Source organism: Peromyscus maniculatus, chromosome 14 (assembly GCF_049852395.1).
Source record: "Peromyscus maniculatus bairdii isolate BWxNUB_F1_BW_parent chromosome 14, HU_Pman_BW_mat_3.1, whole genome shotgun sequence".
Taxonomy (NCBI): Eukaryota; Metazoa; Chordata; class Mammalia; order Rodentia; family Cricetidae; genus Peromyscus; species Peromyscus maniculatus.
Genome location: NC_134865.1, coordinates 84,987,740 through 85,000,003, shown reverse-complemented (window position 1 = coordinate 85,000,003; position 12,264 = coordinate 84,987,740). Strand labels below are relative to the sequence as shown.

General features: G+C 54.0%; 1 protein-coding gene across 1 annotated transcript; it reads right to left on the bottom strand.

The window, feature by feature from the left end:
* Nucleotides 1-253: 253 nt before the first annotated feature.
* Nucleotides 254-8,066, bottom strand: Pld4 (phospholipase D family member 4). Its single transcript, XM_006988006.4, has 11 exons — nt 7,946-8,066; nt 6,134-6,220; nt 5,315-5,481; nt 4,756-4,939; nt 4,344-4,464; nt 3,755-3,882; nt 2,275-2,475; nt 1,510-1,649; nt 1,229-1,394; nt 1,048-1,144; nt 254-777 (listed from the first exon to the last, which is right to left on the bottom strand). The coding sequence occupies exons 1-11, from the start codon at nt 7,970-7,972 to the stop codon at nt 584-586; spliced, it is 1,512 nt and encodes a 503-aa protein (XP_006988068.2). The 5' UTR covers nt 7,973-8,066; the 3' UTR covers nt 254-583.
* Between the last annotated feature and the right edge of the window lie 4,198 nt (nt 8,067-12,264).

Sequence of the window (12,264 nt, the reverse complement as noted above, 5' to 3'; positions counted from 1 at the left end):
GTGCCTTGTAATGCTGATGCCGGGGAGGCAGGAACAGGATTCCTGGGGCCAGTGGACGAGCTAGTCCAGCCAATCCAGCAAACCCTGGGTTCAGAGGGAGACCCTGTCTGAAAAACTAAAGTGGAGGAGGACACCCAGTGCCAACCTTTGGCCACTGCACATGCATGGCATGTGGACCTGCATGCACATAGGTACACACACCCCAAACAAGAGTGGGGGTAAATGACACAGAGATGCCTACTCTTGACCTGGGTCGGGTCTGCAAGCCAGTGGCAGGGTTTTATTGGTGGTACAGCTGGCAGCACCAACGTTACATCTGGGGACAACCATAGCAACTGATCATGGATGGGCCAGAGGGGGACAGCTGGGTTCTGGGGTCACTTATGTGTGGTGGCTTTCTTTCCGTGTCACGGAGGGCCTTCCTCTGCTTTATCCTTCCTTTAAAAGCCACCCGGAGCTCTCTCAGCAGATGACGACCTCGGGCCCCGAGTGACGGACTTCTGCTTTCTAAGCTTCCGAGCTTGAGTGAATGGCAGCCTGGTGTCCACCTCGAGCAGCAGGCCAGAGCCAAAGGGGTCAAGCCTCAGGTGCAGTCCTGGCTTGGGACTTGACTGCCCAGGCCCATAGCATAGCGGGAACTCCAGTCGCGTTCGAAGATCCGCCTCAGCTGCTCCTGCACCGGGGTCACGCCTGGCGGGGCGTCGGGGGTCGTCTGACTGACAACCAGGCCCACACCAGCGGTGCTGCTGAAGTAGTCTTCTGACCAGTTAGAGGTACCTGGAGGGAGAGAGACCCCGGTCCCTGAGCCCGTGTCCCCGGCAGTCCAGCCTGTGCTGTGGCCCTCGCCACAGGTTGAGGGGCAGCTCAGAACACTCATTAGTCTGTTGCCATCAGGTTGCAGACAGGGCAGCCCCTCATGCGGGCGCAGTCGGCTCTTTACCAGGACTTCACCTGGCAAGCTGGGCCAAGTGCGCGATTCCCAAAACATTCAAGTGCATCTCTCTTGTCCAGCTGTCTGTCCTCCCTTGCCGTATCCCAGTCACTCACCTATGTAGGCTGCCCTGTCCGTGACCATGAACTTGCTGTGGTTCACACGGCTGAATGGGATGTTGGAGTGATTGCCCACAGGCACAACGAAGAGTTTCTTCCGAGAATAAGAGTGAGTTAGGGTGGGCAGGGTGGGAGAAGAAACTTCCTTTTCCCCCAACCCATAAGGTCAGCTTCTTACCACATCCACCGAGATGCCAGCTGAGGGGTTGCTGAAAGCCTGCAGGGACCTCAGAAAAGCGAACATGGTGGGGTCTGTGTTGAACCAGCAGCTGATCAGGAGGCGTACATGCACACCTCTACTGAAGGCCGCTGTCCGTAGTGCATTGTCCAGGGCCGGCCAGTACCTAGGAAGAGGGGATCAGAGTTCTGCCGGGAAGTCAGGATGAGCAGGAGTCTCAGCTGGAGGCAAACTGTGCCTAGGAGCTGCCAGTCAGGAGGGCGGACCTCGTCTAGACCCACCTGGCAGGGTGAGTGAAGCGCGTGGTAGGGAAGTACTCCATCACCGAGACGTAGATGAACTCACGAGCATCCGCCATCACTCCCAGCACTGCGTCCAGATCCCGGGTGCGGCCATAGGGGCAGAATGAGGGTGGTGAGGCCTGTAGTGGGGGAGACGCGTCTCTCAGAACACCGCCCCCTAGCTACCACCCTTGAATCAGCCTTTCCCTGACCCCACTGCACACCCTGCATGACCCTGCGTGACCCTCAGAAACCCCGTGTGGTGAGAGAGGCAGTCTCCCAATGCCCAGGCAGGGGTGCCCCTGAGGCTTGGGTAGGAGCCACTAAAGCAGCTGGCCATCCTGGGTTCCAGGGGGCTGGCCTAACTGTTCATGGGCTGTCCTGCCTGGGAAGCAGACCTGCTCTCTCCAGATGGGCTCTACACACGTAAGTGGGCTCTGCTCCATCTGCTGCGGTCTCTGGTCTGGGCCAGTGTCTGGGCTGACGTGGAGCTTTCCTCCACTGTGGTGGAAGGATAGCTGCTGTGATCGCCTCTCCTACCCTTGGAGTAAAGAGTAATCTGTGCTCTGGGCCTCTCCTACCCTCTCCAGAGCCCAGCCACTGCCTCTGGGCCCCCAACCCCCCTCAACAGCCTGGAGGTTCCTGGACCTCAGGTCTGCCACCTCCCAGCGCCTCTCACTGCTGGTGCTGTCCCAGCATCCTGTGTGTGGATGCTGCCTAGCCTGGAGCCTGCCTCCTGCAGCAGCCCCAGGGCCATTATCTTACCGAGAAGTAGGCTGTGGTGGGTACCCCATCAAAGAGACCTCGCAAGGGATGGAAGCGGTTGATGTGGGACGAGAAGTTCCGAGGCCAGGTTTTAGGGAGAACAGCTTGGGGAGTCCCTAGCACCCAGTAGGTCTGGAATGTTTTCTCAAGGTCTTGAGCCAGTTGGCTGCAGTTGTAGATGATAGCACCCAGCTCCTTCACCTGCAGGGATCAGGGTCAGTAGACATGGAGAGCAAAGATCCCTGGGGTTGTGTGGAAACCACCAGGGATGTAAGGCAGGGGGGCAATTCCTGTTCAGCTGGCAGCCACTAGGCAGCATCAACCCCAGGGTGGGATAGGGCCACCAGGGTCCCTGTTTTCCTTAACACTATTCCAATGCTCAAAGCAAATACAGTAGAAAATGCATGAAAACACAAAGGAAATAAAACCGTTGTTAAATTCAGTCGAGCTGTAACTCCTGACGCTATGTTTATATCTACCGTTTGCACTAACATCTGTGTGTGTATGTGTGTGCATGTATGCACGTGTTGACATAGATTGAACCCAGGGATGTGCAGATGCTAATCACATACTGTTCTACTCAAGTCTTTGAAATCATCACTTCTAAAAAGTCTTGGGCTTTGTAACCTGCATTTGCTTTCTGTACACATGTATGTACATGCGAGCAAGTGTGTCCATGTGTGTGCAGGTACATGTGCATGTGTAGAAACCACAAGACAAACTTAGGTATCATACTCCTGGAGCTGTCCACCTTGTTTGTGATTATTTTATATGTATGACTATGTTTTGCCTACATGTATGCCTGTGTGTGCCTGGTGCTTACAGAGGCCAGAAGAAGGCATCAGATAGATCCCCTGGAACTAGTTACAGTTTATTGTGAGTTGCCATGTGGCTGTTGGGAAGCAAACCTCAGTCTTCTGGAAGATCTTAAGCCAGTGCTCTTAACTGATGAGCCATCTCTTCAGCTCTCCATCTTGCTTTTAGAGACAAGGTCCCTCACTGGGACCTGGGGCTTGCTGAGAGGCTGGCTGGCCAGCGAGCCGCAGGGATCCACCAGTCTCCACTTCCCCCACCACGGGGACCTCAAGTGTTTGCTCCCATGCCCCGCTGTTCATATGGATTCTGAGGCTAGAACTCAGGTTCTTACACAAGGCAAGCGCCTCACTGATTGAGCTGTCTCCCCAAAACTTCGAGCTGTGTTCTCCCTGTGAGCGGTGGCCTGAGTGTCTGTCCAAGTTCTTAAAAGCTGTTCCAGGGCCCGAGTGCAAGGTCATGTAAAATCCTAGAACTGGCGGAACCAGCTCTACGATTGGTCCCCACTATGGAGTAATGACAAAATTGGCATGTGACCCAAGTTTCTGCTTGCTAACTTGTCACAGTACCAGCTTTCTTCGGACTCCTGAGGACACAAACAAAGCCCCTGAGGATGGAGAGGAGAGAAGCTGCTCCTGGGCCCCCATCCCTGGGTCTTGGAACCCACCTGAGCCAGGGACCGCCAGTCCATGTTGGCACTGCCCAGGAAGACATGCTGCCCATCCACGACCCAGAATTTGGAGTGTAGGACACCTCCTGTAAATTGCCTCATGGGAACCTGTCGTATGTGGGCACCTGTGATGATAGATAGATAGATAGATAGATAGATAGATAGATAGATAGATAGATAGATAGATAGACAGACAGAGAGCTGGCTCTTTAATGCTGATTTCAGTTCAGCCTAACAGAGGGATGTGCCTTTGAGTTCACTGGTTCACCCTCAGAACGACCTTGCTGATCAAGGCTGTTGCGGTGAGGAGGCAAAGACACAGGCCAACCTGAGATTCCTCCAGGCAGCCCAGCTCCAGAGCCTTGGTGATGGCTATGCCGACCACCTTGTGTTTTTCACCGTAGCCTCCATCCCAAGGCTTTATCTAAGTCCCCCTTCTCTGCGCCGTGGACCCTGGGTTCAAGTCCTCCAGGGTCCTAGCAAACAGAGGAGCCTCCCCACACACCTCGCCATCCTGCTGGCCTTTGACTTTGTCCCATGGTGCCAGCCACACAGTGCAGCAGAGCCTCAACACGCAGACACCTACCGTGGGCAGCCAAGACCTGGAGGTCAGTGGATGTCCTGGCCAATGTTGGGGTGTGGGTGGCCACTGCCAGGGAGATGTTCCTAGTCAGGAGCTGTTGAAACTTCTGTAGAAGGGCCTCTCCCTGAAAGGCCAAGCCAGCATGAGAAGCTGCCCCAGGCTGGCCCCTTTCACAGCTCAAGGTAGGCCAAGTCTTGGCCCATGACTAGAAGCCAAATAAACGACATCATGCACAGGCAAGTGCTCTATCCCAGTCCCTCCGTCCCCGCCCCCAGGAGCCACGGTGTGTGTGGGGGGGTGCGGCTGGCCTTGCTGTTCTACGTCAGCCCCAGCCCAGAGCTGAGCCCTGGGCCTGGCTGAGCCTGACTTGCTGAGTGCAAAAAAGCAAAACCAGAAAGTAAAACCAAGGACCAACCAGCTGGGAAGATGAGTCATTGACTCCAATGTCAGGTCCAGTGAGGGACCAATAGTATGAGGCAACATGGACGCTCTCCTGAGCAGAGTCCAGAAGCTGCAGCCAAGCCTGGGCCAGGGGCTGGGCAGCAGGGCTGCCAGATGCAAACGGCAAGTCCTGGGGGATACTTTCCACAAGGATGAGCCTGGGACAGAACCAAAAGGGGCCCAGTCAGCTCCATTCCTGCTGCCCAGCTGGAGGGACTGGCCCCAGTGTGGCTCCAGGGCCCCAACTCATGTCAAAGGTACAGAAGAGGGGACAGTGAAGTGGGAAGGGTTAGGCTGAGCCCCGCAAACCCTAAGTGTGGGGATACTCAGGAGAATTTACAGCGAGGATCCTGAGGGAGGGGCATGCTCAGCCTAGAAGAGGCCACAAGGAATTCCCTTGGGGAACCCAGCTTCCATTCCTGGGATAATCAAGAACTCTCTGTGACCTACATCACCCGCTTAGGGGCCCACTGATGCACCCAGCCAGGACACATACCCCCACAACCCCGAGAGAGCCCCCAGCGTTCACTCACTGACAGGAGTTACTCTGCTGCCCAGCGTCTCCTCCCAGGGCCTCCCAGGACCTGGAGGGCACTTCCTCAGGCCACATCTGGTGACGGGTGAGGGAAATGGGCACTTGCCCCAGGATCAGTGTGAGAGTCACAAAGCTGAGCCCCAGTACAGCCAGCATCCCCAAAACCTGCAGGAGGAGACATCCCCACAGACTTCCTAGCAGCCAAGACATCGCTCCCTATACTGCAAGAGATGGTGTCCAGGCTTCTGGGAAGGGGGTGGGGGTAAGCAAGGGGAGATGAGGGGTACATAGGGCACGGCCTAGATGGGGTTGGTGGTCTACAGTCCTACCTGCCGTGATGAGTCATGGACAAGATATGCAGCAGTGCAGATGGCCTTGGTCTGGCCTGGCACATACACCACCACCACCACCATGACCACCACCATGACCACCACCACCACCACCACCACCACCATGACCACCACCACCACCATGACCACCACCATGACCACCACCACCACCACCATGACCACCACCACCACCATGACCACCACCACCACCACCATGACCACCACCACCACCATCACCATGACCACCACCACCACCACCACCATCATGACCACCACCACCACCATGACCACCATAACCACCACCACCACCATGACCACCACCACCACCACCATGACCACCACCACCACCACCACAACCACCACCACCACCACAACCACCACCACCACCACCACCATCATGACCACCACCACCACCACCACCACCACCACCAACACCACCACCACCACAACCACCACCACCACCATCACAACCACCACCACCTGCCTACCATGACAGCTCTGCTGTGTGGATCATGGGGTGAAGCATAGCGTGGCCACTTGGGGACCTCCACTGCTGTCTGGAGAGGTGCCAGCATCTGTACAGAACAGTGTGAGTGTCACCTCCTTAAGCAGTCCCTACAGATGCACACCCCAACGCTCAGATGCCAATCACAGCTCAGACATGGGGCCAGCCCGGACTCCAGACCCCAGACATCTGGCCCACAGACGAGGCCTTCTGTGGGGCCCACTCAGGCTGGGTGCTGCTTGTCCCCGTTGGCTCCCCCTTGGTCTCCCCGATGCAGACATCTTGAGTGTGTGTGTGTCTCGGTTCCTTGTTCCAACCACAAGTGAAACCGGGTCTGAAAGTACCATTTCTGCTTTGTCTGCCTCATCCACTCTTTCTTGTTAGCCATGAACGGCTGCTTCCCTTCCCCAGCTGGCCCCCTGTTTTGGCCCCAGGATGGACAGCTGGCTGAAAAGTGGGTCACGACAGAAGGGCCACTGAGAGCTGAGTCTGGACCCCTGCACTGCTGTCCAGGGCAAGGGACCGGAAGGGATGCTGCAGCTATTTGGGATGGAGAACTTGCTTTGTGAGCTCAGAATGGTCACTCTACACAGAGTCAAGGCAGCCCCTCAGGAGGCCCTGAAGCTCTGAGTGCGACCTCAGATGGGGAAATCCTGTCACAGCAAATGGGTCACCCAGCCCTGGCAAAGACACCCATAAGGACAGGAGCTGACATCACTCCCAGCCTGGATGCCTTGGATGATTGTAGGTGGCTGGGTGTTGGAATCTGGAAGCTTCTTCAGCTCTGAGGGTCAGTAGCCCCATCCCACTGTCCACTAGGAGTTGTGCTAGAAGGCAGCCTACAGAGAATGTGGCTAGCCTCAGCACTACAGAGAATGTGGCTAGCCTCAGCACAGGGGCTGTGTCTGCCCTGGAGCACAGTGTTAGAGGGAAGTAGAGCCTAGAAACCACAGTGAGAGCATGGAGTTGAGGGGGGGGGGTGTGCTGAGGCAGAGTCACCCACAGAGGCCCAGCACCCTCTTACCAGAGTTCCCAGAAGTGGGGAGTCAGGAGGTCACTTCCACCCCAGAGCAGCGCTCTGCTCTTGGGGCTACCCTAACTCACAGGGGGGCAGCTCAGGTGACTTGGGCAGCTCTGGAAGCCCAGCTTCTGGCTTCCACCCATCTTTATAACTTCCAGGGGAGGTCTAGACATGAGGTTCTGGGCCAGGGTCACTAGAGATAGCCCTCACAGAGCTGCTGGCCCACCTCTCCTGGCTCCTCTGAGAGAATGTTCTCACTCCCTAAAGCTCCTGGACTGACAGGAGGACAAGAACACAGCAGCCCTAATCTAGGACCCCTAAGGGCCACAGAGCTCTGACCTCTTTCTGGCCACTGGGAGCCTGAGGTCAGGGAAGGAGAGCCAGGAAAGGTGTCTCTAAGTAGCTGCAGATCTGCCTCATCTCGGGGCTCTGGATCTTTCTCATCCTTTGAGTGGGGCTGTCTATCTAGAATCACTCTCTGGTACTGGCATCTCAGGAGTGGGGTGAGCTGGGAGCTGGGTTTTTGAGCCTCCCTAGCCTCAAAGGTTGGAGTTCCTGCTCTGTGGGCTAAGCTGCAGGACAGGATTTGGGTGCCCGGTGACTGGAGACCCTGGTATCCAGGTCCTGGATTCATAGATCAAGTGAAGAGTGGTTGTCTGCAGGCCAATCTGGGTGTTTTGTGGGATATGGGGTGCTGGGAGGATGGAGCTGTGGGAGGTAGACAGAAGCCCCTCCCGAGGTCCTCTGTCTGGCCCCAGCCTGGCTGTCACTTACCTCTAGGTGCCCTGGCTTGTCCATCATGGCTCCAGCCACCGCCTGCAGGCTTTGCTTGTGCGGCACCTGCCTGCTCTCTGGCCTGTTGCTTCCCCTTCCATCCACTTCCTCTCTGTTCTGAGCACCCCACCCCCACCTCAGGACCAAGTGGGCCTCTAGAGGGTGGAGCTGAGAACTTTCTCCTCTAGAGAAAATCTACCCTGCCTACTCCTAGAGAGGGCCCCTCAGTCACATGCCTAATGTCATAATTAAGTTTGACTGTAGGCACCAGGGACTCAACAGCATCACGAGCTAATTGACAGATCAGTCCATTGATACATTCGTGATGGGTAGACTAGTGGGAGGAGGCAGAGGCTGTGGAAGATGGGGCCTGACTGGAGGACGTAGGTTTCTGGGGGCAGAACTTTGCAGTCCATATCTTGTATTATTGTGTGCCTGGGTTCTTCATCTCTCTCTCTCTGCTTCCTGGCTGCCTCAGGGCAAGTTGCTTCCTTTTTCCTTGCTCCTGCCTCTATGCCTGGCCTCACTATGGGTCCATAGCAAAGGCAATAGCTGATCATGGGTTGAAACCTCCAAAGCTGTGAGCCAAAATAAGTCCTTCATTCTTTAAATGGTTTGTCTCAGGTGTGTGTCACAATGAAGAGAAACTGACTGACCCATTAACCATACCCGGGGACTCGTGTCTGGAGGAGTTACCAGTGTCGCAGTCACTGGGAATCTAGCTTTCAGCCTCCAAACCCTGGGATCCAAACTTCACAGACCATCACCTCCATGTCCTTAGGAGAGAATGAAGCACCCCTAGAGGAGATCTCTGGAGGTTGAACAAGGTACTTCCGTTTATCTATTACCTACAACTTGATCTAGACTTGGTCACAGGGCCAGACCTAGCTGCAAGGAAAGCTGGGATGTGGAGGCAGCCATGACCCACCCTGCTGAGGAATTCAAGTCGGGCTGGCCCCTGGCCTGACCATAAAACTAGGGTGGCTAGTGGCTCCTTGCAGTGATTCTGTCTCCCCACACGCTCCAAGATGGACCTCCTGAAGGCCAAACCTAGTTGCCTTTAGATCAGGGTCTTGAGAACAGCCCCTACTTTGAATAGGGTCTAGGTTGACTTCCCTCCTCCTCAGCAGGCAAATGGACCTCTATTCAGGGTCTGGCCTCAGACTGTCCTCAGGGGAAGGAGGCCAACTTCACAGGGTGGGTAGCATTCCTGAGGGCAGGGCCTGACCTCAGTGACCTGTTTCGGAAAGTGCATGGAAGAGTCCCGTCCTTCACTTCCTGTGGCATAACTTTGGAGTTGGTTATCCTCTTTAGGACACAGAAGGTAGCCTCTTCAGGTTAAGACCCTGCATGTCTGAATACCACTGTGTCCCAGGTACTCACCCTGAGGGATGGTTCTTCAGGGATTTTGAATGAAACGGACCACAATAAACATGGCAGGATAGAACTCAGTCGGTGTCTTCTTGTACTGGTCAGTGGACTTTCCTCCTGAAGGCAGGGCAGGCAGGGAACCTTAGGTTTCCTGAATCTCTCAATAAATAGTTTTCAGGTATAGAAGGACTGACTGGCCCTGCGGCTTCAAGGAAGCCCAAGCCCATCAGTCACAGCTCCTCTCCTCCACCACATCTTAGGCAGGTCTGGGCATGGCATGTGGCACCACCTTGGGATAGACTCAGCTTGAGTTTATCTAAGGGAGCCTGGGGACCTACAGGGGCTGGTGGACACCCAGCACAGGTCTCTGGGCAATGTGACGACTGGAAGCTTGGTGACACCCTGTGTCCAGATTGCCTCGGACAAACAGATTGGTTTTGATCATTGGAGACTGAAGGAGACCAACTGTACATGAGGACCCAAGTGAGACCCACTTGTCCCCACGTCTCCCCATACCTCGAGGAGCTGGTCCTTCTCCAGCCTCTGCTTTGTGGAGCAGCCTGACTCTTCCCTCATGGTCCTTCCTGGCCACTCAGAGCTCGGCAGACTTCAGCTTCACCACACAGCATCTAAACAGTCGGGATGCTGAACCATCCTTGGGGTTCGTCTTTTCTCATGCCACATTGTAGGACAAAGTGGCCACAGAGAAAATGTCAGAACATAATAGACTCCTCTGGCTTACACACACACACACACACACACACACACACACACACACACACACACCCTGAAGTGCACACACACACACACACACACACACACACACACAACCCCTGAAGTGTATGCACGCATGCATGTGCACACACACACACAGAACCCCTGAAGTGCATACACACAGAGACACACACACACACACTCACACACAGAACCCCTGAAGTACACACACAGAGAAACACACACACAGAAAGACACACACACAGAACCCCTGAAATACACACACAGAGAGACACACACAGAGAATCCCTGAAGTGCACACACACACACACACAACCCCTGAAGTGCACACACACACACACACACACACACACCCCAAAGTGCATGAGGCTGCTGCTGGTGAAATCGCCCTGTTTTGTTTGCTCACACTTGATGGAGCACACTCTAGGACTGATTCAGAATGCAGCAGGGTGACTCCATCAGCATGACATCACAAGTACAACATGCTGTGCATGAAGAACAGGCCACACTTTCACAGGATGGGCAATGCTGTGGGCTGATTCACGCCAGTGCCACACACACATGTGAGTTATATGCTGGCCCCTGACGGCGGCTGTGGAATCCCCGGGTGTGAGGGAGCTTCCAGCCCCTTGTCTTCTCAGCTGTGGCATGTGCTCTCTCCTTGACTGACATGCCTCTGTTCACGGGCCTGTAACACCCGCATTGAGCTTGATTTCCTACACTTTTCCTCGCTGCTTAAAAGAAGAAACAGAAGGCGGGGTCTTTGTTGCTTCTGTTTATGACTGTGTCTCACAAAGCCCAGGGTGACCACAGAGCTGCCCGTGTAGCTGAGAATCACCTTGAACTTCTGATCCTCCTGCCTCCACCTCCAGAGCGCTGCAACAGCAGGCACCAGGTAAGCAGTCTGCAAACAGCCACACCCCAGCCTCCTTGACGCCATTTTCCCTTTTCGTTGTTGAAATATGAATTTTTTTAACACTTTCTTGATCTTGTATGTCCAATGGTTTGGAAGTTATATAGTATTTTCTTTTAAAAATACGCAGTTTTCCTTTTTTATACAAAAAGGGTGTGAGGGTTGCCTCGCTGTTGGGGTTGTAAAAGAGTTTTATTATGATTCTTGCTTTCTTGACATTAGGACAAATCAGAAGTCTTAAACTCTAGTGTCAGGAAATAAACACATGGTTGTATCACACAAAACAGTTTAATCTGCTGTTTATGTGGTGATAGTAATAGCAGTAATAAAACAAGCTTATGACGGAGGACAGCACCGATGGGTATCCTGGCGCTCTGCTCAGTGCAAAGCCTGCCAAATGAGCTTTCGCCCTCACACTCTTGAGCCTGGCTCTGGCCAATTCCTGAGGTCCCTTCAAAGCATCTTTTCTAATCACAGTGCAATATACTCCCCCCTCATCTTCCTCCTCCTCTTCATCTTCTTTTTCTAGAAAGGGGCTCACTTTGTAGCCCTAGCTGGTCTAGAACTCACTATATAGGACCAGGCTGGCCTTAAACTTATAGAGATCCTCCTGCCTCTGCTTCTCCAGTGCTAGGATTTGTAGCAGGCTTTCTTGGACCACCAGACTCCAAATCATGACATGGAGACTTATTGTTAATTATGAATGCTCGGCCTTAGCTTAGGCCTGTTTTCTCTCTACCCTCCAGCCCCGCCTATCCCTCCTCTGCCTAGCTATTGGCCATTCAGCTTTTTATTAGACCAATCAGGTGCCTTTGGCAGGCAAGGTAAAACAGCAATGCATCTTTACATAATTAAACAAATGCGGCACATCTTTAGAAGGTTAAACAATTATTCTGCAACACAAACAAATGCAACACATCTTTACTTAAACAAATATTCTATTCCACAACAAGGATTAAGGGTGTGCACTGTCACACCCAGCTACTTTTTGTTTTTGAAGCAGGGTCTTACTATGTAGACCTGAAATCCTCATCCCCATGCTTCAGCTGTCCGTGTGTCAGGTGACAGGTGTGAACCACCAAATGACTTTGTGGCATATGGTTAATCCTCTGGTAGGATCACAATTTGATGGCATTATTGAGAGGGGATGGAAACTTCTGGAGATTGGGCCTGGTTGGTGACAGCTGGTCACTGGGGGTATATTCCTAGGATCTGAACTTCTTCCCAGGCCGGTTCCTGTAGCTAGAGTTTTCCTGCCTTGCCCACAATCAGGACAAATCTTTGTCACTCGCCAGTCCCA

What these genes read in the sequence shown, in the direction of transcription:
- Pld4 (XM_006988006.4), bottom strand. Translation starts at nt 7,972, where the DNA reads ATGATGGACAAGCCAGGGCACCTAGAG. An exon ending in CCAGGTCTTGGCTGCCCACG is followed by an intron (nt 3,883 to 4,343) that starts GTAGGTGTCTGC and finishes CTATCATCACAG; the next exon opens with GTGCCCACATACGACAGGTT. An exon ending in CCACCACAGCCTACTTCTCG is followed by an intron (nt 1,650 to 2,274) that starts GTAAGATAATGG and finishes CCCCCACTACAG; the next exon opens with GCCTCACCACCCTCATTCTG.